At 43.4% G+C, this 27,718-nt stretch overlaps 1 protein-coding gene and 1 long non-coding RNA gene across 6 annotated transcripts; one reads left to right on the top strand and one right to left on the bottom strand.

The window, feature by feature from the left end:
* Positions 1-209: 209 nt before the first annotated feature.
* Positions 210-16,437, bottom strand: CDKN3 (cyclin dependent kinase inhibitor 3). 5 transcript variants are annotated; one of them, XM_005605189.4, is made up of 10 exons: positions 16,167-16,437; positions 15,355-15,994; positions 13,137-13,219; positions 11,887-11,948; positions 11,253-11,308; positions 10,701-10,745; positions 7,856-8,078; positions 4,361-4,392; positions 2,626-2,729; positions 210-442 (listed from the first exon to the last, which is right to left on the bottom strand). In XM_005605189.4, the coding sequence occupies exons 3-10, from the start codon at positions 13,137-13,139 to the stop codon at positions 356-358; spliced, it is 612 nt and encodes a 203-aa protein (XP_005605246.1). In that variant the 5' UTR covers positions 13,140-13,219; positions 15,355-15,994; positions 16,167-16,437; the 3' UTR covers positions 210-355. The 5 variants fall into 5 exon arrangements, with proteins under 5 accessions (XP_005605246.1, XP_070105583.1, XP_001490127.3 ...); XM_070249482.1 differs by lacking the exons at positions 15,355-15,994; positions 16,167-16,437 and adding an exon at positions 15,239-15,352; XM_001490077.7 differs by lacking the exons at positions 11,887-11,948; positions 16,167-16,437 and having other exon boundaries at positions 15,355-15,623.
* On the top strand, positions 15,626-27,284 carry LOC102147548 (uncharacterized). The gene is made up of 3 exons (XR_289401.4): positions 15,626-15,749; positions 26,056-26,241; positions 27,015-27,284. It is a non-coding gene; the product is annotated as an uncharacterized lncRNA (long non-coding RNA).
* The last annotated feature ends 434 nt before the right edge of the window (positions 27,285-27,718 follow it).

Below are 27,718 nucleotides of genomic sequence, written 5' to 3'. Positions count from 1 at the left end.
TTGCTATGTCATATGCCACCCAGAAGTTACAAATATTAAAATGAGGTAAAGTGTGGTCAATAAAAATACGCAGTTAAATACTTTTCCATATGCTTTTTTCAGTATTACCTCCAGGTAAAATATACCAGAGCAGCCAGTGCATTTCTAAAAAGGAAAATTGTATAGCAGTTTTTCTCTGTCCTTTAAGAGATGAAAGAGACACAGTGAAATTTGTCAATAAAAGCTTTAGGAATGTCTGCACATACACATTTACATTCAAGGTGATAACACTAGTAGTTTCATTTCAATACAGATTATGTTAGAAGACTTAAATTTCAGACATGGTCATATATATATGCTATTTGGAATTCTTTTTTTATCTAGATACAGATCTTGATCGTGAGTCTCTTGATGATAGATGTGCAGCTAGTTTCTCCCGGAACTCATGAAGATAATTATATTGCTGAAAAAAGTAAAGACACATTGAAATACATGGTAGAAAACCAGGTACCAGAGTCCTCACAATACTACTAGGTATCAGGAATCAGTATTTGGTCAGAACAGTTCTACATCCTTCTGGGTAAGGAAGCATTTGCGTCAGGGAAGTTTTCTCAATAAAGCTCCATATAGTGTGAAAAACTATTGCTTTAAAAATCTCTAGAAATCAGAAGGTAGCATGAAATACAGGTGAATGTTTTATAAATCGGCAAAATCCTTTCTCCCTTTACTGGCAGGAGCAAATAAGATGAAAAATAACTACATGAATGGGGCCGCCCCGGTGGCGCAGCAGTTAAGTTTGCACACTCCACTTTGGCGGCCCAGGGTTCGCTGGTGCGGACCTACGCACCGCTTGTCAAGCCATGCTGTGGCAGGCATCCCACATATAAAGTAGAGGAAGACGGGCATGGCTGTTAGCTCAGGGCCAGTCTTCCTCAGCAAAAAGAGGAGGATTGGCAGCAGATGTTGCTTGGGGCTAATCTTCCTCAAAAAAAAAAAAACCCTAAATGATGGCATTCTTCTTGCTAATGTATTTTCCCCTGGGGGGTAAGTGGGAAAGGAGAGGGCACTTTCTGTAGCAGTTAACGGTGGTACATTCAAGAAAACCTATTTCTTAGATTATAGAAGCCCACTTTTGTGTTTTTTGTGATGACATCCATTTGGAACAATTTTCATAGTAGATAATATTAAAATAAAATCACTAATCTTAACAGATAAGCAAAAATTAAAAAAAGCTTTAAGTAATTCCTTTGGAGTTTTAATAGGTTCCCAGAGAATATTCTTACTCTGCCAGTAATCTCATTTCATATCATCATTGAGAAGTTGAAATTGCATACTGCATCAGGACAGAGATGGGAAAAGCCTGTTTGCCACAGAATGCTGAGGTGACAAATTGACAGCCCACATTAATGTAGGCTTAATTCTCTCAAGATTAAAGATGTAAAACATGCATATACATACATATATACATATGTTTGACCATGTGTTTGTTTCAAAGAGAGCCTCGAGAACATCATGATTTTAAAGCATCATTTGATTTTAACAGATAATAAGGGGAGCTCTCTGTTTCCAGAACCCGTACCATGAAGTGGATCCTGTATGGATGGTTTTGTGAATGACTTTATTTAACCCTGAGAATCAGGCTGCTTGGTGAGTTTATCAGTTATAATTCAGGTACATGACACTTGGTTAGACCCCGAACTCTGGGAAGATGGACTCAACCGTAGGGAGCTGCCTAAAGGCCAGGATTCTTGAGTGCCCACCCCTCTGAGTCAGTCCTGAAGGTAAGACAGGTGCTTGGGGAAGGGAGGCATGTTAGAGCCACAAATAAGTAAAATCTGCAGTCTTTTCGGTAACATGATTAATACACAATGACATCCTTAGGGCCTTGCTGTGCAGCGTTTTTAAGTGTTAAGGGGAAAGTAAATATGGAAGGCGTCACTGGTTATGTACAGCTAAGGATAATTGGCATTGCTTTACTTTTTTTTTTTGAGGAAGATTAGCCCTGAGCTAACTACTGCCAGTCCTCCTCTTTTTTTGCTGAGGAAGCCTAGCCCTGAGCGAACATCCATGCCCATCTTCTTCTACTTTATACATGGGACGCCTACCACAGCATGGCGTGCCAAGCAGTGCCATGTCCACACCCAGGATCCGAACCAGCGACCCCCGGGCCACTGAGAAGTGGAACATGTGAACTTAACTGCTGCGCCACTGGGCCGGCCCCAACTTTACATTTTTTTTGTATGAGAGTCATTCATCTATCTTTATTAAATATTTTGGTGATATAGGATATTTATTAGATATTTTTGGCCAAAAATCTACCCAAGAAACTACCAAGTTTTTAGTAACCATCTCACTTTTCCAAGTGAGAGGATCCATTCCAAGAACCGAATGGGAGAAATCTGAACATTCGTAGATCTGGAAGAGGAAACCGGAAAGTTGCAATTTTTTTCATTATTTTGTTTGAAACACTGAAATTTTTCAGACATCCAGGTTATATTTAAATGTAAACTAAAAAAAATCAAAATATAGACAGGTGATCTATGAATAATAGAACGCTCTGGACTTTCACCGTCCTCTCGATGATGTATCACTGTATTTGTGACGGTCTGCCCCTCACAACCACGCGAGAACAGTCAGCCCCCTCACCTTTATGGTCTGTATCGCTCCAGATCCTCTCAGGCCCCTCAGGCTGTCTATGGCTTGCTGCGGTGACACTGTGTCAGACAGGTAAAGTAGGAGACAAGCGGCTACTAATAGAACGTGACAGGAAAACAGGATATTAATAAATAATGATAGGGGAGAGCATTTTATATTTATTTAGACTTCTTTGGTGCAGAAGATGAGTTTGGTGTAATTGTTCAAAATGAATTAAAAGACAGGCCTTTTAGTATGTTTTTCACAGTTAAATTATGATTTTAAATGTCTGTAGTTGATTGAAAGTTTAACACTGGCTTCATTGTTTTAAACAGCTTTATTGAGTTATAATTCATATACCATACCATTCATTCATTTAAAGCGTACAATTCAGTGGCTTCTGGTGTATTTACAGACACGTGCAGCCATCACCAGTTTTAGAACATTTTCCTCACCTCAGAAAGGAACCGTGTGTTTCCTAGCACCCCATCACCCTCCCTAGGCAGCCACTAATCTACTTTCTGTCTCTGTGGACTTGCCTGTCCTGGACATTTCATCTAAGTGGAATCACATGTGGTCTTGTGACTGGCTTCTTTCACTCAGTAAATGTGTTCAAGATTCATAGATATTGTGGCACATATGTGTACTTCATTCTTTTTTATGGATGAATACTATTCCATTGTATGGATACACATTTTGTTAATCCATTTGTCAGTCGATGGACATTAAGCGTGTTTCCATTGTTTGGCTATTATGAATAGTGCTGCTATACACATTTGTGTACAAGTTTTTGTGTGGACATTTTCATTTCTTTTCAGTGTATACCTAGGAGTGAAATTGTCGGTCAAATGGGACGTCCGCGTGTAACTGTTTGAAGTGCTGCCAGACTGTTTTTCACAGCGGCGGCACCAGTTTGCACTCCCACCAGCAGTGTCTGAGGGTTCGTTTCTCCCCATCCTCACCAACACTTATTTTCCATTTTTTGGATAGTAGCCATCCTAATGGGTGGTAGGTGGTTTCTCATTGTGATTTTGATTTGCATTTCCCTGATGGCTAATGTTGAGCGTCTTTTCATGTGCTTATTGGTCATTTGCATATTTTGTTTGGAGAAACATCTATTCAGATCCTTTGCCCATGTTTTAATTGGGTTTTTGTCTTTGTATTATTGAGTGGTAAATGATCTTTGTATATTCTAGATGAGCCCCCATGTTTTGTAAATATTTTTCACACGCTGTGGGTTGTCTTTTCACTTTGATAGTGCCCTTTGAAACACAAAAGTGTTTAATTTCACTGCTGGCTAACACTAAAAAGAATAATTGTTACTTCAGTGTCCCATTTCATTAACTGTTTTTTTTCCTAACACATCTTTTAAAAAAAGTTAGCATTTGGTCATTAAACTTTGGTTTTCATACTTCTGTTACCCATGAATATTATTCAGAAGTTACTGTCAGTGTCATAACACCTGCATCTGGAGAATATTAGAAAACAAAACACAAGAATGCAGGTGCTAAGACTTGTAAATTGTGTTTTCCAGAACCCCCCAAAATAATGCTGAAAATACCTCCCACTCCCACCCAAGTTTTCTAAGGAACAGTAAATTTAGGGCCTTTAGTAATTCTTGGTTCTTAGCAGACTTATGTTGTGTTTTGTTTCATTTTCATACAAGGTGAGCATATGGCCCAGAAACAGGAATTGGCCTACTTCGAGGTTAAAAAAAAATACTGAATAATGAAAATATATTTCTTACCAAGACAGGATCTCCCAAGTCCTCCATAGCAGCTGCAAGGGAAGAAGAGTTCTGAAGTTTGTGCATTTTCATTCCATCCTGACATTGCAACTAAAGACTTGCTCTTTCTGCCATCTATTTCTAACTCTAGTGCTGAGCACAGTGCCTCGCACACGGAGATTAATAAGGATTTCCGAATCAGTCAAGAGCAGAGTGTGCTGACTTCCTCGTTGGGAGGTATCCAGGCGCCTCTAGGGTGAGGTAGCGGGGCCTTTTCACTGACCTCTTTAAACGCCAGGATCCACACCTGAGAAGTGGAACGTGTTACTAAATACACAGAAATCAGACTCTTTTTACCATCTGCCAACTTTGATGACTTTCCTCTGTCTAAACAAAATGGTGGTGGTTATGAGACAAGTGCTGTCTTAGAACTCGATTTATCCAGAAAGAGTACAGAGGCAGCGTGTCACAGAGGTTCAGGGCCTCGGCTCTGGAGCCCCACTACCTGGGTTGAATCCTGGATCTGTCATTGTTAGATGTGGAAACCTAAGCAAGTTGTTTAACCTTTTCAACTATGAATGGTGACAGCAACAAGACCTGCATGCTAGGGAGGTCTGAGTGAGGTAACATTCGCCAAGGGCCTAGGGCTTGGCCTGGAGTAAGAGGTAAATGAACATTAGCTGCTATCATCGTGAAATTAGCAGTTCTGCATAGCTGAATTTTCCTGAAGAATGAAGCAGCAAAGCCATTCATTTTAATCATTTTCAAAGATCCTAAAAAATTGTATTACACACTTCCTAACTTTCTTTGAGGGTATACTGAACCTAACTTGGTGCTGTCACGTATCGTGAACATCAATTACTGTCTGGTAGATGAAGCTGCAGATACTGTCTTGTGATAGGATGTGAGACAGAGGACCAAACTGGTACTGACTCCTGGAGTGTTCGTGAACTTGCTTTCTACAGTGTCCCAGATGTAGGCCTGTTTCAGAGCTGAGGACCTACCGCATAAGGGCAGAGAAGGCAGAATACTTCAGTGGCTTCTGCAAGATTCGTACTGCCTTACACCTTTTGCCACTCGTATCTTTCCTCCTCTGTCTGATTGATTCCTACTTGTCTTTCAAAACTCAGCTCAAATTTCATTCCCTGAGATGCCTTTGTGCATGCACAGACACTTGCTGTCCTGTGTGCTGCCTCGTGCACACCCTGTGCGAGTCTTACTGCACTTACATGAGTGTCAGCTGTGGGTTCCTTGAGGGTGGGGACTGAGCCTCAGAGTGTGTGTTCTGTATTTACTGTTGGGTACACAGTAGGTGTTATGGATTGAGTTCTGTCCCCAAAAGACATGCTGAAGTCCTCCCCCCCAGTGGCTGTGGATGTGACCTGATTTGGAAACAGCGTCTTTGCAGTGTAATCAAGTTAGGATGCGGTCATTCGGGTGGGCCCTAATCCGCTGTGACTGTTGTCCTTATAAGAAGAGGAAAATGCCAAGTGAAGAGACACACAGGGAGAACCATGTGACGACAGAGGCAGAGACTGGAGTGATGCAGCTGCAAGCCAAGGACACCGAGGAGGGACGGCCACCACCGGAAGCTGGGGAGAAGCAAGGGACGATTCTGCCCAGAGTCTCAAAGCGAGTGTGGCCCTGCTGACACCTGGATCTCGGACTTCCAGCCTCCAGCACTGGGAGAGAATAAGTCCTGTTGGATAAGCCACCCGGTTTGTGGTGCTCTGGTACAGCAGCCCTGGGAAATGGTCTAACACAGGAGGTGAGCAGTGCCCACCGATTTCATAAAGGAGACAGCAGCGGGAGACAATAGGACAGGGCAAAAATTTACCAGACCCCATTTCTGAGGGATAAACTCTAGAGCTTCCAGCAATGTGGGCATCAAAGGTGGCAGAATGGATAGAAAACTGTGTCCACACAAACATTCGTCACTGTAGGGACACTCTTGGAAGCTCTAGGATAATGAACATTTCCAGTCCTCAGATGCTTTATTTTATGGGACCCTGAAGCATTCGACATACGCAAGGCCGCTCATCCACCTTTGATCCTGTTTGTATTCTGTTCAAACATCAGAGCATTGGTTTGCTAGAACTTACTAGAACCTGCTACAGTAGAATTTGTTAAGCTTCACTAAACTGAGCTTGTTTAATCTCTAGAAACTTTTCAGTAGAGACTGCTTTCAAAGATTTATTTGGAAAAATAATCTCAGAATTGGTTAGAAAAATGGGTCTAAAAAACTGGAAAATATTTTTTGTTAGTTGCATCTATCTACCGAATGCTGTTTTTCTTAGACTTATCAGAAAATTTAGCATAGGCAACTGTATGTATTTTAAAATTTTGCTTTTACAATTAGTACTAGATGAGAGATCATGTTTTTCTGTAAAGTTGGAAACTAGCATGTAGGATGGCTTCTAGCTCTTTATTCCCAACTCTGCAGGCTGCAGATCTCTGTTATCTGAGTTCGGTTTGGCCACAAACAGGTGTCCCCAGAAACCCCTGTATTAGGTGGTTGGTTCTCTGAACAGCAGCTACTGGCATGAGGCCTCTGAGCTGTAGGATGCAGGAGAGAAGCTGGCTGGGCTTCCCTTTCCCCTGGTGCCCTGAGACACTTGGTTATTGGTACAGTTTGCACGTTCTAGCTCAAAGCAATGACCTTAGGGACCTTAGAGCTTTTGCGGTATCAAACTGTATAATACTCCATCTTGTTCCGGAATGGATTAAGCAGCTTACTAGTATACAGAAGTGCAAGAAGCACAGAGGACTACCTTTCTCCCTGTGGCTGGCTCTCTGCTGTGCGCCTCACCCCAGCAGAGCATCTACTGCGATTTCCACAGCACCGCTTCTCATCTTTGCATTGCTCCTGTCTACTGCTGACTGTACTCTCTTCTTCCTTTTTCTAAGCTACTTTTCTCTTTCCTCATTTTTCTGCCTTCAGTCATTTTCTTTTGTTTTACACTTTCATACCAGCAGCTGTGTATAGCCATTGATAAACAATAAGAGTCCCTCTTTCATTCTGGTAGCAAATTCATATCATCAAATATAATTTTCAAGTCATGTTTTAAGGATTGCTCATTGCTTGCGGATGATCTTTTTGCTGCTAATTTTTAAAAAGTTGACTTTCTTGCTGTTGGAAGCAACTAAGCCCCTTAGAGACTGACCAGTAAGTCAGGCGTTGTTATAACAAGAACGATGCTTCCACCTTTTTGGGAGGGAGAGGGTCCCAAAATTATTAGTAAAGATCTAAGACAACAGCAAAGAAGACAAAGCCTGGTACTCTTTTCTAGAAATTTCCACATCTACTCATGTGTTGTTCTTACTCTTCAAAGTCCTAGCGGCAAGTCTCTGAGTGCTTGCCCTGCGCCAGGCATCACACTAGTACTTTTTACGCATTATCTCCTTTAATCCTCACAACAGACTGTGAGGTAGGTCATACGTGAATAAGGAGGCAACAATTCGAGAAATCACTTTGGGACATTGCTCGTGTAATCTGTGGAGAAAAGGAGAACGTACTGTATTAAGGTTTTTCGGTTATTTTTAAGGCAGATCGCAAGCTCCTCCATTATTTCACAGCAGCTGGCTACGTCAGGAGTCCCTCCATGTGGGATTGGATGATGATGAGTGATAATTCCGTACTGATGGTAGAGGTCCAAAAGGTTTGGAACTCTATACTTTGATAGTTCTCCTCTGGTGCAGAAGACAAATATGTCTTGTATACCATGGCTCTTTAGTTCTTCTGCCAAGAGACCAAGATACACACGGACACACACACACAAAACATTACAAATTGAAATATGGTCAAGAGGGAGAATATGGAGTTAAACTTCTTAAATTAAGTAAATAACAAATGATAATCTATAAATTTGAAGTGCCTATTGATAATCTAAAATAGTACTGATCTGTCTTCAAACTAGGGCAAAAGCCAAGTCACTAAGTACAAAACAGGAATTAGAAACACCTGTGGGCCAGCCCAGTAGTGTCGTGGTTAAGTTGCATGCTCCGCTTCAGCGGCCCAGGGTTCGTGGGTTTGGATCCCGGGTGTGGACCTGCTCCACTCATCAAGCCATGCTGTGGCAGCCATCCCACATACAAAATAGAGGAAGATGGGCACAGATGTTAGCTCAGGGCCAATCTTCTTCAAGCAAAAAGAGGAAGACTGGCAAAGATGTTAGCTCAGGGCCAATCTTCCTCACACACAAAAAAAGAAAAAACAGAAGAAAAAAAAGAAACATCTGAATCAAACGGTGGTTAAAATTAAACCTGACTTTATAAGTCAAAATGCTTTTTATTGAATTTTAAGAGGAGTCAATTATATTGCTGTTCTTGAAAAAAATTTTTTTTACAATAAATACTCCTTTAAAATAAATTTAAAAAACACCTAATATTTCAAAATAAACTCTTGAGAAGCAATGATAACACATTTTTTCTGTTTTCTTCTCAAGAATCAAGCATGTCGCTGTGGTCCTCCCTCTGCTGCCTCGGGTTCCCCAAGCACTGCCCGTGACATGCGCAGCCCGCCCGCGCTGCCAGAGCTCGCGCTCCCCCTCGTGTCTGTACTGCATCACACCATGACGTACTCAACTTAACGGACTAGGTTTCTAGGAAATAGAGCATTAACTGTCTCAATGACGTGACAGCTAATTTCACTGTGCTGAGGTGAACCAAGCAATAGTTCTACAGACCATTCTATGCGCTGGAACTTCCTGGTGGCAAGATTCACTATGGAGCATTTGGTGCCAAATGAGTAACTAATTTGGGCTGATCTGAGGCCCCTTCTTCCCCATCCTTTAGATCTGAGGACATTTAGCTATTTGTGTATAAAGCGCCTTTTACCAGGAATCTCTAGACCCGCAGTTGAAATCTGGCTGGTCCGCACTGAGAGGTATTGTAAGTGTAAAATACATGTATGATTTCAAAGACTAAGTATCAAAAAACCCCTATCTTATTAATAATTTGTTTTACACTTAAAACCTGTTGAAATGATACTATTTAGGCTATATTAGGTTAAATAAGATACATTATTAAAATTAATTTTACCTGTTTTTACTTTTTTAATGTGGCAACTAGAAAATGTAAAATTATACATATGGCTTCTATTTTTGGCTCCCAATGTCCTTCTGTTGGATAGTGCTGCTCCAGATAATACTGTTATATTTTCGTACTTGTAAAAGGATTTAACCTGTAGTTAACATACTTGACCATTTTTAAGAGAGTAGGTAATTTTCTATTAGCCTCTCGTACACACTGGATAACTTCTATTACAGAGTAGATTTCAGCGTCCTTAGCAAGGGCTCTGCGGAACCACAGGAAGTGCCGCAGGGGGATTCTAGTGCCCCCATCAAACATTCTCATCTGTTTTGTATACTGGTTTCCATTTAAGATTTCAATGGAAGAAAAGCTTTGGTAGAAAATTGGGACCCCCTTTTATAGAAGATACTAACTGAATAGGGCTTTCCAAAATACATGAGACTGGTTCTTGAACCAGTGCTTTCAATTATATTTTGCTTATGACTTAAATGTTATCCAAATGGAAATTTCCTACCATGGTGGGTATCTCTAAAGCAGAAAATCTTTACAAATACTGCAAGGGTCAACTAATCTATTAGCTTCTTTAAGTCTTTTTTGGTAGGTAAGAAATAAATTAAAGAAACTACATTAGCAAATAAGTATTCCAGAACAACCAGGAAAAAACATTAAGACTTACAAAATCCGTACTGGTCAGAATCAAGCAATATGTACATTTTTATTTTGGTGTATTATAAGGACATTGGTAGGACTATTAGGCTTGAGATAATCCAGGCCAAGCAGAATAAAATATTTTGAAAATCCAAATTTGTTGGCATTATGCAATCTGTAAATTCTAAATGGAGGTGGATTATCAGGGTATTTGTAGGATGATTAGACTTGAGGCGACAGTCGTATGAGCATCCTTGGGCATGTGAGGTCAGACCCTATTCCACCTTTCCCACCTAGAAGCTGGCTTTCTAAATTTTCTATCCAGGATGGACAATTTCACTACTACCTCTGGGCTCCCAGCTCAGTGAATTTCTACTACCACCGTCAAGTCTGTAAAGAACAGTATCTTCAAAGATCTGGGCAGCGCAATGTCAGTTTTCTATTTTTCTCCCTCCAACTTAATCAGTGAAAAGCTGTGCCATGTTCAGTAAATGATGAGTTCTCTGGGCACTTGACAAATACCTCTTCACATGTGAGAATAAGTCTATAGTGTGAAGCTTTATGAAATATCGAATATTTATTTGGAAAATTGAGACAAGACTACAGTTTGTTCTTTTTGACAAAGAGATTTTAAGTATTATTTTAAAAAAATCTTAATATGGTTGTCTCATATTGTACCTACCTGTATCTTTTTGGATATTTCTTCTAACATCTTTAAATTTACAACCTGTAAGTAGTGAGGCAAGTGAAAAGGTCAGTTTTTGGTCATAGATAACAAGTATATTTAATCATATATATAGTACTGTAGAAACTTGTTCCACATGATCATTTATATGCTTCAATTCCATTTTGAATGTGAATTTCAATTTCTTATCTTCTAAGAATATAATTCTAGGGCTTCATAGATCCCAGCTGAAGAAACTCCTAAGCAAGGATTCTTTCTTCCGTTTCCTTTCTGTAACCAGTACCTGGCTGTGGTCCTGAGCCTCGCACTGAGCCCGTGGTCACGTTTTATGAAGAGAGGTCAAAGTACAGAACTGTGCATGCGGATGTTGGGGGGAGAGCGGAGTTATGCTCCTCTACCGAGAGCCCTCCAGGGGGGGCTTCCAAAAGTGAGCTCCCCAGTGCTGACGGTCTACGAAATTCTCTTGCTGCTCAGTACAGAGAATGATGTGTGAGCTACAAAAAGTGATTTCAAATATATCAAGAGGAAGCCGACTGTAGTGGTACCCACCTGGAAGAGCGCATAAACCAAGAAACTGAGAGCAATTCACTCGTGACAGGGGCAGCCTGAAAAGAAAATCACTTTATCAAGTTTGGTTCAGTTTGAAAAGAGTTATAAATGGAAATTCAATTTAACCAAATGTGCACTTGCCACTGAATAGGGTGTTTTAAAGTTTTACAGTAGTGATAAAACAAAAATTCATAGTTAAATATCAATGTGTTGGTCACAAAAAGGCCTAGAAAGACTGAAAGTTTTAAAACAGGGACTTACGTGCATTGTTACAATTGAAGTCTTAAAAATGGCAAGTTAATTTATTCTGCCCTTAAACATCATGATGCCTAGATTGCCTAGAGCTAGTATAAATTGTACTTAAGGTACCCTGTGGTATGTCCTGAGATATTTGTATTAGTAACCTTAGGTAAATAAGCTGGAAAATGACCAACTGACAATTTCATCCCCAGCATTCATTCTACATTACTATTTTAAGATTTCTTTGTAGGACTTTCCTACACAAATATAAATTTCATATAATAAAAAGCACAGGCCATCCATTCTTTGCTGTAATGGATTTTGGCTAAAAAGAAGTAATTTCAAGAAATCCAGGCCCTTTGCGGTACTCAGGGACAGAGGGGCAGAGGCTCACCTTGTGTGCAGGACAGAGATGAGCGCAGAGGAGAACAGGGACGTCGCATGCGCACCAGCTGACTGAGAATTAGATGCATTTTTCAGTTTAAAAGGGAGGGTGAGAAGGGGAAATGAAAGAAAACTGCTATTTGATGGCAAAACAAAAGAACTTTAGGGACAAGAACACTTCCGCTCTTTTTTCTCTTCCTACAGTAGGGAATGGTGCTTTGTTAAAGAGAGAGATTATTTATAGGGGTAAGAGAAAGCATTTGATTGCTGGTTGCAGAGACTCCAGTGTAGCCATAAGTCACTGCCAAGATGTGCAAGTTGATTTTATATAGAAACTTCTGTTTTTGTGATTGTATCTATGGTAATGTGGCTTTTATCTTAAACAGGCTCTGCGGGTAAATGCATTCCTGTGGCAAGTCGCTCTAGGATTTGACTTGATAAATGATTAAACGTCTCATGCTATGTTTGGTACACAATTCTTTTGTTGGAAAAGAATAAGGACATTTTAGTACTAAATGGGAGATTATTCCAATCCTATCTCAACTTCTCAACTCCTTACGCACTTGTGTCTACTACGGTTTTCTCAATGGAGTTAGATCCTTTAAAGATTAGAATTATATAATCAATGGAGATTCCTCAAAAAACTAAAAATAGAACTACCATACGATCCAGCCATCCCACTACTGGGTATTTATCCAAAGAGCCTGAAGTCAGCAATCCCAAAAGTCCTGTGCACCCCAATGTTTATTGCAGCACTGTTTACAATAGCCAAGACGTGGAAGCAACCTAAGTGCCCATCAACAGACGAATGGATAAAGAAGATGTGGTACATATATACAATGGAATACTACTCAGCTGCAAAACAGAACAAAATCATTCCATTTGCAATAACATGGATGGACCTTGAGAGAATTATGTTAAGTGAAATAAGCCAGCAAGAGAAAGATAATCTGTGTATGACTCCACTCATATGAGGAATTCAAAATTATGGACTAAGAACAGTTTAGTGGATACCAGGGGAAAGGTGGGGTGGGGGGTGGCACAAAGGGTGAAGTGGTGCACCTACAACATGACTGACAAACATTAATGTACAAGTGAAATTTCACAAGATTGTAACCTATCAATAACTCAATAAAAAAAAAAGAATTATATAATCAGCAGAAGAGAATCACTAAGTATTTTCAGTATGTGGACTATATAAAGATTATTATGTACACATCAAATATTTTAGCTCCTGCTTGATCAGAAATGTTAACATACCATGATATCTGAATTGGAGTCTGTTCATCTTCGATAGGCTCTTCATCTGATGAGTCAAACTCACTTCTTTGCATTGAACTAGGCTTCAAAAGAAATCAGTTATGTTAAATAACTGTAAAGAAGAATATTCACTTATACTCTTAGTATAGCTGATCCTTGCTTAAACATACCCTGAATGCATGGCTGCAATTTAGTCAGCCTGGAATATCAGAGATCAGCAATATCCATAATCAATGACTGCTATTGACCATCCTATTAATAGAGCACTAGGAAGGGGACAGTGAGTTGGACTGGGAACCAGGAAACTTGGCTTCTGGTCTTGACTCTGCCACTTACCGTATAGTCTTGGATTAATTACTTGAGTTTATTCTACATCTCAGTTTTCCACAACTATAAAGTGAGGAGATTTATTCATTCATTCACAAACATTTCTGGGACACCTTCATTTGCCAAACTCTGGAGACGCGAAAATCCATAAGATAAATAGCTTGCCTTCAGCACAGTTGGAGAGATGTGTGCATGGATGACAGAAGAGATACAAGTGCTAAAATGGAAGCATAAGCTGTGCACTTTAGAGCAGAGAAGGCAGCGACTGACTGCTTAGGGAGCTGGAGAAAGCTTCCCAGAGGAGACGCAGTAGCTGGATTTGGGAGGATGAGCAGGAGGTTTTTAGGCAGATAGGGAAGAATTTAAAGCAAATAAGGCACGAGGAGAAAGGCTTGTATATTCACAACTGGGATATCAGAACAGAGGAGACGAAGCTAGAGAAGTCATTTTACCTATCCTATTTCTCAAAAAAAAACCACAGACAGCCACGTAGCTTGCTTGAGGGGATGGAGTATAGGTGAAAGACCTGCCTCCAGCTCTGTGACTCATCAGACAGGGAGATGGAGATGGAATATGTATGTTCATCTAAGCAGGAGGAACTCAGTCCTGCATGTGGGCAGCACTTTTACCTGGAAGACTGTTGGACCAATAAAACTAGGACAAAGAAAAAGCACATCTTTCTTCTACTCCCTAGTTGGAACCAAGTGAAAGAGAAGACAGTGGAGAGGCAAAAGGAGATCAACACGTTAGTTTTATTACTGAGCGTTGAATGGAGGATGTGGCTTGAAAGTTGTGGTCAAGTGGGCTTGTCAGTTCTTCACTCCAGGATTGGACCTATCCACCCAGTCCCAGGCTGGACAACCCAGCTCTCCAGGGTGGCAGAGAGCCCCCGGAAAGTACTCTCTGCAGAGAGAAGGGAAGAAAGGGTTGAGCTACTGTGTGATCAGATCACTCACTCTTCCCCTTCTGTGGACAAGTGGAGAAGGAGGCCAAGAGTGAGGACAGCTGATGTCCCTCCACATGGAAGCATGGGGATTAGCAAGTGTAACCCCCTACTGTCCTTTCTAGCTCTGCAGCTATATTCTATAATGGTCTTGTTTGTTACAAGATCACATTACAGAGCCAATTTAGGCGATGGATTTGAGTGGCTTCAGATCTGTTTGTATTATTATCAACTCAAGAGAAGGCTCTTCAACAGGTTGTCAGCCCGGGTGGTAGGTGATGTGAGTTAGGTGGGACTTCAGCCCCTCGCTTCTGTTTTTTTCTTTCTCTTTAAAGCAGTTTTTAAAGATTTTCAGTTTGTGTGGCCTATTCCCTCAGGCTCTCCCAGCCAGGTGTGCAAGTCCTAACAGGCTGGACGTTTCCGCTCCCAGGCCCAGGGATTCTGAACCCCAAGGAAAGGGAAGCAGGGCTAGGTGGCCCTGGGTGATGGCGATAGCGGTGTCACACCCACAGGCGGGGACTGGCAATCGTCTTTCGTGAAGTTTTCCCGTCGGCGGTGAGGACTGCTCCCAAGGGGGCGCAGGGACCCCGCGCATCCTCTGGGACTGGGGTATCAGGCAGATACCTAAGCTCTCTTTGTCTCAGTTTCCTCCGTAGAACGGGCCTCAGCCCGCTCTGGCAGGGCTGTAACGAGGCGCAAGGGACCCTGCAGGCGACAGCTCCAGCGCACGACAGGCGCACAGCGAGCGTCCATCTCCCCCCATCTGCCACTGACCCTGCCCTCCGCAGCCGGCGCCCTCGCCCATCCCGGGAAGCGCCACCTCCCGACTCACGGCGGTTACTCGGGAGTCACGGCCCACCAGGCCCACGCTGTCCCCGGGCCCACGAGCTGGCCTCGGCGCCGCTCCCGCCTCTGCCGCTCCGCCCCTCCAAGCCTCGGCCGACTCACCGGCTTCATCGCTATCCGCCTCGCGTCTGACCGGCCACCTCCTCCCTGAGCAGCACCCGCGTCTCAGCCTCCGCCGGTGCCGAGCCCACCCCGCAGCTCAGCTCATTGGTTCATCCTTCCGCGAGGTGGGCGTGGCGTCTCCTAGGAACCAATCAGACCCTCTCCCTGGTTTTACCCCAACCCCGGGCTCCGACTCGGCCTCTAACCGCTCATTGGTTGCTAGGAGGCCTTTGAAAGACGCGCGGAGGCGGGCCTGTTGAACGTTGATTGGCTGGGAGGGCGCCCTCCTCCCGCCGGTTGGGAGCGTGGAGGGCAGGGAGGCGGACGGGCAAAAGCGCTTTGGGGACGCTGGAAAGCAGTGCTTTCTAACGGCAGGATTTCGAAGTGGTAGCAGGGTAGGGAAATTTGTTTTCTCAAATTGTTTTTATATTTTAAGGCATGGGAGGAGCACTGTCCTGGAGCGTCTTATGAAAACACACCACATCATACAGACTTTATAATTATGGTCAAATCTAGTCAAGCAAATGCTATGGAAACGGCTGAAAATCCAGAATATAAACATACCTTGTATGTTTGCCATTTTATGTTTTTACCATTCCGGGATCTAGACAGGTTGGATGTAGATCAGCCTTCCTAGTCACTAAATATGAACACAATAGGTGTGTGAAGGGAAGAGAAAAGTCTCTAGACGGTTCTAAGTGCCAGTGTTTCCACGTAATTGTCTATAATCTTTAAAAAATGTATTTATTTTCTCCCCCATTCTCCAGTCCCCATTAGGCAGGCCATGGCGAAGGAGGTTAGAGCAACATTACCTGCAGATCTGACGGAAGTCTGCAGAAGTCTCAGCTCCCTGACTCACATTGTGAAAACCAGTGGGTATAGAGCTCTTAGGAAGAATTCCTTACTAAAGAAGATGGCACAGTTTGACTTGAGACTATTAATCAGGGTTCTCCAGAGAAACAGAAAGAATATGATATATACATGAAGAGATCTATTTTAAGGAATTGGCTTCCTTAATTGCCGAGGCTTAGTGAGTCCAAACTCTGATGGTGCGAGGGCCTGGGGATTCAGGAAAGAGCTGCCGTTGGAGTTCTGCTGTAGAACTGGGATGAGCCGATGCTGAAAGTGACGGTTGAAGGCCATGGGCAGCCAAATGCCCTCTTGCCTTTTGTCCTATCCAGGCCTTGGACTGAGTGCATGAGGCCCACTCACGTTATGGAGGGGAGTCTGCTTTACTCAAAGCCCACTGATTTAAAAGTTACTCTCATCGAAAAGCACCCTCACAGAAACATCCAGAATAACATTTGACTAAACATCTGGGCACCATAGTCCAGCCAGTTTGACATATAAAATTAGCCATCACAAACACATCGGACTTGATTCATCCATTCATTCAGTAAATATGTGTTGAACATCATCTGTGACCCAGGTACTATTCAAGGTGTTGGGAATACTGGCATGAACTAAACAAAGTCCCTGCCTTTATGGGGCTCACATACTGCTGGGGTAGACAGGTAGTGATACAAGCTGTGAAGAAAACTTAGGTGGAGCCTGTTGATTCTATTCTAGATTCTAGATAGAAAAGTCAAGGAAGGCATCTTTGAAGAGACATCATTTGTGAAACATCCAAATGAAGAGCGTGAACCTTTGAATATTTATGGGAAGAGTTTTCAGTCTGCAGAGTAAGGAGGTGCAAAGGCCCTGAGGTGGGAATGTGTTGGTGTGTTCAAGGAGGCCAGTGTGAGGCTGATTGAGTGAAGCAGAGAGTGGTGGGAAATGAAGCAGGGTCTTGTGGGAGGCTTAAGAGCTTCTTTTCTGAAGGATTTGAGAGAGGGTCCAGAGAAAGATTGGGCTCTAGGTGAGCTAATTCCTACCTCTGTATGACACAGGGGAACAAGTCCTCTCCAGGTGGGCTTCAGGATGTGTGACGCTCCCTCATTCCCTAACTCTCGCCGTCTTTCCCCTGTTCCCAGTGTTGTCTGCACACATCTCTTCAATCTGCAGCACCAGGTGTCCCTTCCATTTCCTCAGGACGTACCTTCCCCCTCAGAACAATGCCATCCCAGCCCCGTCTTGCAGATCCTGCCCCACCCCCCAGCCTCAGCGGGATGTGCGCACATTCTCCACAGAGAGGGGAGGCCGTGCTCCAGTCCTGTTGTGGGAAGGAGGTGAAGGGCTGGGGGAAACTGGGAGCATTGTTCTCTCCACCAGCAGGGCTGTGTCCTGGCTTTCTCTTTAACTCCCCAAGACACAGGCGTCTCACCTCTGTGAGGCAGGCTTTTTTTTGGTCCAGTCCCCGGGTCGGCAGACTAGGGCTTGTGGGCGCAATCCCACAGGGTTGTTTCTGCCCAGTTTTATTGGAACACAGCCACACTCGTTTCTGTGAGTGTTGCTGGAGGCTGCGTTTGCTCTCCAGTGGTAGAGTGGAGTTGTTGTCACAGAGGCTGTGGGCCTGCAGAGCCTAAAAACTTACTATCTGGCCCTTCCCAGAAAAAGGGTGCCCATCCCTGATATACAGTCTATGAGAGAAATGTCTATTTCTTTTAATAACACGATGTTAAGTCTACTTCTTACAAAGGAAGAGTCCTGGCCTCATCATGCTAAAACGTTCTCCTTTGCTTGGCCTGGTCCCTTCATTATGGAGGGTCTCAGGTAGACTGACAAGGCCTCTGGCCGAGCCAGCTGGTTAAATGGCGTCATAGTAACCTGGTTTCTCTCTAATCCCCAAGATCCTCCCCTGAGAGGAGGCGTGGGGGCTTAAATTGAGCCTGCCACACCTGTAGTCTTCAGTTAATTCTTTGGTGTGTGACTCATGGCTGGTAACAGAAATGAATGTGGTCAAAACAATGTGGAGACTCACCCAAACTACAAGAGGGAAAAGTATTAACACGTGTTCACAGACACATGCGTATTCTGAGAGACGCTCAAAGAGAAATGAAACACGACTGCCATCGGGAGTTGCACTTAGATGTATGTTTTACAACTAGACCCACGTTTAAAAATACTAATGGGTTTGACGTGTGTGTTGGGAGAGAACACTGGAATCTTAGAGTTGGATGCAACTTGGAGAGGACGTAGTTGCTCGTCCCTGACATGCGAGTTTGAGAATTTCTCTTGTGATGACCATCAGATACAGTATGTGACATCTGCAGCAGGCATGTGTGTGGTTCCCACTGCTTCTCCCTTTGGTGGTTACCCCTTTCCCTTTGATGGGGTCTTGCTGGGCATGTAACTGGGACTGAGCCATAAATGTACCTGTTCCTCTGATCAGTTACTGGTCTGGGAAGGAACAGGGCCCAACCTAGAGCATCTTCCTTGTCCAGTTTGCTTTGCTTGCTGGTGCTCAGAGTTTCTTCTTTACCTTCCTAAGCTTTCTGTTTTACCCCAGAATGAGGCTGAGTTCTAATTTGCACTGGATAATTGGAGTATATTGTAAAATTTGTTAAATTTATTTAAAATTTAAAATGCTGCTGTATTTTATGATTGAGAAGGATATAAAAATTTCACTCATCCCAATGGGCCAGGCTGGTGGCACAGCGGTTAAGTGCGCATGTTCTGCTTCAGTGGCCCCGGATTCGCCTGTTCGGATCCCAGGTGTGGACATGGCACTGCTTGGCACGCCATGCTGTGGTAGGCATCCCACATATAAAGTAGAGGAAGATGGGCATGGATGTTAGCTCAGGGCCAGTCTTCCTCAGTGAAAAGAGGAGGATTGGCAGCAGATGTTAGCTGAGGGCTGGTCTTCCTCAAAAAAAAAAAAAAATTTCACTCATCCCACATGCTCCTCTTGAGTATGGTCAGGCCTTACTAGTTTAACTAGTAGAATGTGTCAGAAGTGACAAATGATAAGCTCAATAAAATTTGATACCCACGTAACCAGCACCCAGATCAAGAAATGGAACATTACCAGCCTCCAGAAGCCTCCTTTGTGTCTCCAACCACGAGCCCCCACCCTCCAGGGTTACCTCTGTCTGACTTCTGATGCTGTTGCCTGATTTCGCATGCTTGTGAATTGTATATAAATGGAATCTTTTGTGTCTGGCTTATTTTGCTCAACTTTATGTTTGTGAGATTCATTCATGTTGTTGTGTGTGGTTGACTTGTCCATTCTCATGGTGGTGTTCTAGTGTCTGAATATACTATAATTTATTTATCCCATCTACTGTTGATAGCCAGTGGGTAGTTTGCAGTGCTGGGCTGTTTGGAGTAGTGCTGCTGTGAACATTCTTGTCCACGTCTTTTGGTAAACACCCATGTGCACTGCTGTTGGGTCTATTTGAGGATTGGAAGTACGTGTGTTCATCCCTAGTCGATGCTGCCAAACAGTTTTCCAAAGAAGCTGTACAAATTCCTGCTCCCGCTGGCACTGTGTTGGGATTCTGGGTCAACATCTTCGCCAGCATTTGGTATTGCCTGTCTTTTTCATTTTAGCCATTTGCTGAGTGAGTCGTTTTATTTCAAAGCAGCATCTAAGTTCAAATTCTTGAAAGACTCACACCAATCAGTTGGATATCAGAGAGAATCAGTAGATGCTGTTCTTTAAGAGGTAACATAAGTTCACAATTTTAGGAATTTTTGGGAAATGTTTCTATATTATGTATTAATTACCATGTGTAAATATTTTTCTGCATAACTTTATGAATGTACGTGTCATTGCAATGTGTATATTTTGGGGCATATGCCTACTTTAGACCATAAAACTACTGATATGAAATGAGTGGCCCCAAATTAAGAAGGTCCCCCAGTTTAGATGACATTAGTGAGCACTTCACGCTGTGATGGAAGCAACATTACTGAAGTTCCCCAGGCGCCACCAACTTGGGCTAAATTAAAATCACAATAACTACCCTTTACGGAATAATCTTTCTCTGGTTCTTTCTCTATCCACTATGTGAAATGGCACCCACCTCCATTCCTCAGGTAGGTCAGTGAGTTCTCACGGCTGACCTCCCGTATGCTCTGAGATCCAAGAGCAAGACACGTGCTGTCTTTGGTTCTCCTTGCTGGGGTAATGTCTCAGGTCTCTGCCAAAGCCTGGAGCAGCAGCAGTGCCGATGACCCTGGGGGTGCTGACACCCTCCCTGACAGCAGGGCCCCAGTTCTCTGTCGCTGCTGAAGCTGCCGGCACAGGATTTTGCTAACCCTTGCATCTTCAATGTCCCATTGAAATTCTAATGAAACAGCTTTTAGTTGTACTGGCTTTTTAAAGTCCTGGATCCCAGGACATTGCGTGTGGCCAACACTGGGCACTTCAGAGAACCATCCCTCCTTTCTGGGTCTGTCTTGGTGATGCTGAACCCAGTTTGTGTCCTTTGACTTTCTCTTCCCTTAGGGTAAGTTACTTCCCACGAGTGTTCTGGCCTCTCCTGTAAACAGTTCTGGCGAGAGTAACTCACCCTCCGGCCAGCTGTGCCCAGACATGTCTGAGTCCTGAGTGCTTGGGCTCAAGCTATGGTGACTGCACGTCCAGGTTGGCCTGAGTTGGCCCTGGTTTATCACTGTTGTACTGGCATAATTATTAACAGCTCTCTTTTACTTTCAAAAGTGTCCAGGTTTGAGTGTTAAATTATATAGTCACCCTCTCTCAAGCAATCTTTAGGAAAGTTTTCCAGAGGTAGAACAGAATCAACAACACATTTTAGAACAGTCAAGAAATAGAATATGTAGGAAAGCATTTTGGCCTCTGGAGGCTGGTGTTGGCCTTGCCGTGACCTGTGGAGTTCGCTGCCCCTGCTTTTCCTCTCATCCCCGCGGCTGGTAGCCGCTTGGCTCCACCTACAGACTGGTCTGTGCTCTGGTCCTAGCTGGTTTCTTCCTTTCACAGGGACATGGAAAGAGCTGGAGTAGGGTGCCCTAAAACTCGGTTGGAGGTTAACACGTGAGGTGGTGGGCCCAGCCGACATGCCCTGTGCCCAGTTTTCCTAATCTGGCTTCTGCCCTGTTCCTGAGAGTTTCTGTTTCGTTCATATCTTAGTTCTGAATGGGGCCTTAAGGATCTCTCACTGGTTCCCCCGTCCCTGGCCTGCCTTGGAACTGGACTCTGGCTCGCACCCTCAGTCACACGGGTTCTGCTGTCCCCTGCCAGCTTTCTCCACGCGGCGTGTGCCCCACTGTTGCCTGCCCTGCCCCTCCGTCAGTGCACTCTGCTCCTTGGAAGCTGCTGTGTCACCTCCTGTTGCCCTTGCATGCCGGGGCCCCACCAGGAGGTGGCGATGCTCTAGCAGAAAGAGCAAGGGCTTTGAAGTCAGAAGACCTGGATTCAAGTCCTAGTTCTGCAGTTAGCCCAGGCGTCTAGGATTAGTCACCTAAGCACCTCACCAGAATTCCAGTCTCCTCGTCTGCAGCATGTGGAATGAAATTGCTACTTGAAAGTGAATGAATTGCCTTCTGAGCTCAAATAATTTCCTAGTGAGTTTGTTTGGTATGAAACAGTTATCTGGAGCTGGATCAATTTTGGGGAAAATCAGATTTCTGAACTTAGGAATCCAGGCTCTACATAAAAGAATCTGAGGAAGAGAGCCTGAACAGCTGGCTCGTTTCCATCTTCGTGTTGGGAGAGAGTCTGGCCGGCTTCTCAAGGGGCTCCTCACCCGTCCCGGTTGCTGAGAGCCCAGAGCCTGGGGTCAGGCAGCCTCTCACAGACACCTCTTCCCTGTCTCATCTCATTGGTTTTGGGGAAGCCAACTTGAGAAATTTGCCAGGAATGGAGAGGAGTCTGATACTCTTAAATCTCTATCTTTCAGTAATACTTAGTTCATTTACAATATAGTCTAAAATAAGGAGAAATAGCATTATTTTTATCACTTTATACTGAAGTGAATTCAGAATGAATTCGAAACATGTATGTTATAAGCACCCATATTAATGACCTAGAATATAAAACAGAAACTGGCAAGGACAACCAGTTCATAGTTCTCTTCTTCCTGGAATGAGAGATGGCCATGGAAAAAAATGGGATTTCAGTAAACATCTTCCCCCTGTGCAGAAATCCCCACTGTGGGACTCAGATCTGATTAAATGAGCCAGGCTTACGCTTATTACGGTATATTACAAACATTTTTCAGCCTTCAGAAGTGACTGGTGTCCCTGTGGATTTGGCCAGTTCCTGGCAATTATGTATTTGGCTGCTAATATAAACCAGCGTGCCAAATGCCTGGAGTGATGATCCGTGTCTGAGTGGCTTTTAGTCTGGGAAGGATGTTGTTCAAATGCCACGTTCCTTCCAAAGGTGGCCAAATCCTGGTTACAGTTCTGTCCTTTAAATCTGTTTATCCTGAAACTTGACCAGAAAGGATGTGGCCACATCCCTTTGCCCCTTTCAGCTTCCGCAGCAAACACCTGGGGGACCTTGCATGGGTTTTAGAGCAGCTGTCTGCCTCTTAGTCCAGAAGTAGTTTTGTGCCCCGTTGGAAAATCGCATTCTGAATATAATGTGTCGCCTGGATTATTAGAAACACTAATTCTTTCAGAGACTGTTAAATCTGGAGGCCAGGCCAAATCCCAAACTGAGTGATGGCATTCTTTTTCTGAGACGTCCTTCCAGTTTCATCTGAATGAGTGTTAACCAGCCTGTCCTCGGGTGTAGGTAGTTCACACTTGCTCTTCGTGCTTCAGCTCTTTTTTAGGAAGAGAGGCTGTTGCTGGTACATTTTGTATAGCAGTGGAAGCTTGTAAAAACAACCAAACACCTTTTAGAAATCTGAGCAAGTACTATCTTGGCAAACGTGGAGAGAACTAGGGGGTGTGTGCTCTGTGAGGCAGAACTTTGTCTGTTTCGTTAATCACCGTTAGCAGTATCTAGACCAGCACCTGGCTCATAACAGCCACTCAGTAAATATTTGTTGAATGAATGATTAAGTCAATGAATAATTATAAGCCCACCCTCTTCTTAACTGGACAGTAAATATCATTTTGGCCATTCCTTATTCTCTTTTATTTTTCTCCTTTTGTTTTTATTCAATGTAGAGAGAAGGTAGTTAAAAGCTTTTCTCTTAAATGGGGCAAGTTGAAGGTAAATATGGCTGCCTTGATGGGCCTTGTGTGCACTTGTCAGTCTTTTCTTTTACCCCTCTCTCTCTTCCTCCCCTCCCCTCCCCACTCTCCTCAAGAAGTAGTCCTCGTGCCCTGGCTCAGCCTGTGGCCTGGCCTTCCTCACAGAGGAGAATCTGTCTACACCTATCACATTATGTGGCCTTGACAAGACAGACCCTTCCCTTCTGTGGAATCTGCAGCATCCAGTATTTCTCTCTCTTCTGTCTCGTCTTCACTCCTGGCTTCTTCAGAGCCCGAAGAAAAGCTCCACTCTCTCTGATATTAAAACATACACATACTCCAAAATAATAGCCCCCCCAACCCCCAAAACCAGCCCCATATCACTTTCACCCTCACAGCCTAGTTTTTCAGTGGAAAGGTCTGCATTCAGGAATTCTACTTTCTCAGGTTTTCATCCTATTATCCTTTGCAAAATTAAACAAGAAAAAAATGTTCTTTCAGAAGGAAAATATAAAATCAGAAAATATGTCTCTCCTTTAAGAATAGAACCAGATTTTTTTCTTCCTTGCTGGCTAGATTTCTAAGAATAAGAATGTAAATCCCAAATCAAATTGCATTTTGTTTCACAGAACTTTCTTTGCAACAAAAGAGAGAAATATAAGAATCTTTTACTGTAAAACTTGTTTATAATCCAAGAAGAAATACACTTTTGGACTCCTTATACTGGAGTTTGTTTTTAGGTTGATGGTCTGAGGAGGTGAAAATAAATGGTGGTTCTTAAACTGAACCAATTGGTGTAAATGAACCAGCAGGATGTTAGCTAATCTTCTTTTTTAAGGTGCGTTGTTGAAAAAGGTATAAAAGGGCTGTATAAACTCCTCTTGGTTAAAAGGATCAATTCTAAAGCCTCTCTTCCTCCCGTGGTAGCGTCCTTTATGAAATACTTTCTGATATTTTTTTCCTTAATCCTAAATACAACACAATGTCTTTTGTTTGGCTGTTATCTTCCACATCGATCACACACAGAATTCTAGCCTGTACCTCTGGCATTCTTCTGATATGCTCTGTGAAGGACGCCTTCTGACGACATCCTCCTGTCACACGCAGGGCACATCTCAGGCGACCGCTCTGTGGTCTTTGATTCTGATGACTGATTCCTCCTTGAAATCTCTCCTCCCTCAGTTCTTAAGGAGTGGGCTCTCCTCTCTCCTCTTCCTCTTTTCCTCCTCCCCTGACTGTCCTGGAAATTCAGCATTCCTCAGGGCCCTTTCCTCAGCTCTCTTCTAACTCCCCATGCTCTTGCTTGGCTGTCTTATTGATTCTGTGGCTTCAACTGCCAGTAAGCCAGTGAATTCCTAATCTCCACCTCTGGCTCTCACCTCTCTTCTGAGTTCCAGACCCGTGTACACACTGCCTCCCACCTTGCTGAGCCTCAAGCAGTAGAACTCAACATGGACAAGGCTGGAGTTGTGATCTCTTCCTTAAACTTGCTCTTCTTCAATATCACTGTAGCCTCACACCTGAGAGTCATCGGCTCTCTTCCCTCCACCCCCTCTACTCTCCATATTTAACTGGTGACCTTTTCAACTCCTTAATACTTTTTGTTTTGGCCCCCTTCACTCCATCCCCTCTGCCACTGCCCCAGATCAGACTTTACCAGTACTCACCTGGAAGATTGGAAGAGTTTTCCACCTGCCTGATTGCTTCTGTTCATGGTTCTCAGGGCATTCTCCATGTGAATCTTTTATTGACGGTCAGATTTGGAAGATGCAGATCTGATCATGTCACTTCCCTATTGAATACACTTCACTAGCACCCCCGTGTGAGACGATGAAGTTCAAACCTTAAGCATAAACCTCAATCAAACCTTAATCAAAGATTGTCAGTTGCCCCCCTGCCTCAACTATGCATCTTAGCTTTCTTGAGGAGGGTGTGTGTCTCAGACTCAAAGGCCTACAGTGGAGGGAACAGTGGGGACCAGATGGAGGTGTTGTGGATTGGAGAGTTCATAAGCCCTCTAAAGGGGACATTCTTTGGCTCCAGCCAGTTGTTGTCAGGTAGGAATCTGGGCCCAGTACAGCCAAATTAACCTTTTTTTTATGTTAAACTTTCTGTTTGTTAAATGTTGGAAACTAATTTAAAAAATTAAAAACATTGTGTGATAGTTCATTATGAAGGTAAAAAAGAAAAACAAACATGATCTGTGGATCACAGTAAACACATCTGTGTGGGATAGTGCACAAGGGAGGCCTGTGTCTATAAGCCCCCCGTGAATTCTGCATCTTAGCCACTTGGCACTGCCTCCAGCATCTTGCACATGTGGTGTGCCTCTGTCACCAGACCAACGTGAGTCTTGTCCTTAGTGAGTTAATCAAACTACACTAGAAGTAGTTGTCACACAGAGCAGAAATTTTATTTACAGCATGCAGCAACTACAGTGAAGACCATAGGAAAGAATCTCACAAAGCTACAGCTCCCTGAGCACGGGGAGTGAGTGCCTTTTACTTGGGGTAGGAGATGAATATGCAAGAGGGAAGCCTTGTCATTCCATGTAGAGATGGGCATGGGCTGACACATGCAGTTCAGACACACGCCTCCACATACATTGTGTGTTATGTTGACAGGACTTTAGCTCCTCCTGGGATGGTGCTTGTAGAGTTCTAATGAGGCGAAGGTTTCTTCTGTACATTTTCCCGTTCTTCTGCACAGGCGTCGTTACTGCAGTGTGGTTTGGACTGGTCTGAGACAGTTCAAGCCAGTGGGTGGCTGTTATTCTCCTGAAAAACAACTTTGAGGAACTGTTGACTGCTGATGGCAATTGTTACGCAGCTCTTTAAGCAACCAAGCAACAAGCAACCCTTTAAGCCTACGTACATCTTTAAGCAACTCGGGCAGGTACTGGTGACACCTCCTCACCTTTGTTTTGCTGGCTTGCTCTGTTTGGAATGCCCTCTTTGTTCCTCACGCTCCTCCCACCCCACCCTCACTCTTCTTCCAAATAAATGCTAAGGACTTTGGAATTTATACTTATTTGTCAAGATTCTCCTCACAAGTCTCTTCTCTCTGAAGCATTTCCTGACATTCCTTCACCCCACGTTAGGGAGAACGAACTCTCTTCCTTTTGCACTCCAACAGGTTCTATGGAATTTTTTTGTGTTTGATTTTTTATTTGTTTCTACACTGCAATCTCTAGACTTTAAGTTCTAGGGGTACAGGTCCATGTCTAATTTATCCCTGTATCCTTAAGACCTAGCACAGTGTTTGGCACATAGTAGGCACTTAATCAATGAGTAAACTAGACAGTAGTTTGTTGCTTTCTGAAGATGTATACTTTCTAAAATTGACATTCACTTTAATTTTTATCAAAAAAGCCAAAGTGTTATTTATAGTTGAAAACTTAATATCATCCCAAAATCCTCATAAATATTGATGCCCCTTTTGGAAGCCAATCTCCACAGATGCCCTCCAACGGACATGCTTCCTAGTATTCATGCCCTTGTGTGGTCCTCTCCCCAGAATCTGGGCTGGCCCTGCAGCTTGCTTTTTGACCAATAGAGTGAGGTGGAAGGTACACTGTCTGACTTCAAGGCTGGGTCAGAAGAGGTCTTACTACTTCTGCCTGAATTTCTTGGAATGCTTGCTCTTTTCCACTCTCTCTGGGAATGCAGCTGCTGTGCTGTGTGGAGCTCAAGTCACATGGAAAGGCCACATGTAGGCAACATAGAGACCCCTGCTGGGATCCCAGTCAATAGCTCCTATCAACTGCCGGCATGGGAATGGGGCACACCGACGTGACAACCTGACTGAGCCTCAAGCTGACGCCATAGCCAACTTGGCACTGCAGCTACGCGACCCCCTTGGGGGAACTGTCCAGCCAAGCCCATTCAACCCCCAAAACTGGGGGAAATAATAATAAAACTATGTTTTAAGCCAACTAAGTTTGGGAATGGTTTATTATGCAGCAATGGATAGCCAGACACCTTGGAAATGAGTAAAATACTATGCTTGAAATTATCATGTCAAGAATAGTTTCACCTGTCCTGCTACAATTGACCTTGGAGTACTGTGCTACATTATTTTACAAATAACCTACCAGACCTTGTGCTTCCATGAGAGTTTTAAAAAGCAGTTTCCTTCATTTAGAGAGTTATCTACTACTGATCTATTTACATATTGATCAAAAAACAACCTTAGTTAAGTTCTCTAACAGGTGCACACACATCAAGTCCTTATACAGTGAATAACCTGATGATGAAAAACTTCCCTCCCATAGTGGCCAGTGTATGTTTCATGTCATTGGAATGAAATTATAGAAAATATTTTCTATGGTCTTTTCTATGGAGCAGTCATTCTCTAGCAAAATAATCTATGG

Source organism: Equus caballus, chromosome 24, assembly GCF_041296265.1.
Source record: "Equus caballus isolate H_3958 breed thoroughbred chromosome 24, TB-T2T, whole genome shotgun sequence".
Taxonomy (NCBI): domain Eukaryota; kingdom Metazoa; phylum Chordata; class Mammalia; order Perissodactyla; family Equidae; genus Equus; species Equus caballus.
Note: the sequence above shows the minus strand (reverse complement) of the source record. Positions and strands in the feature narration are given on the sequence as shown.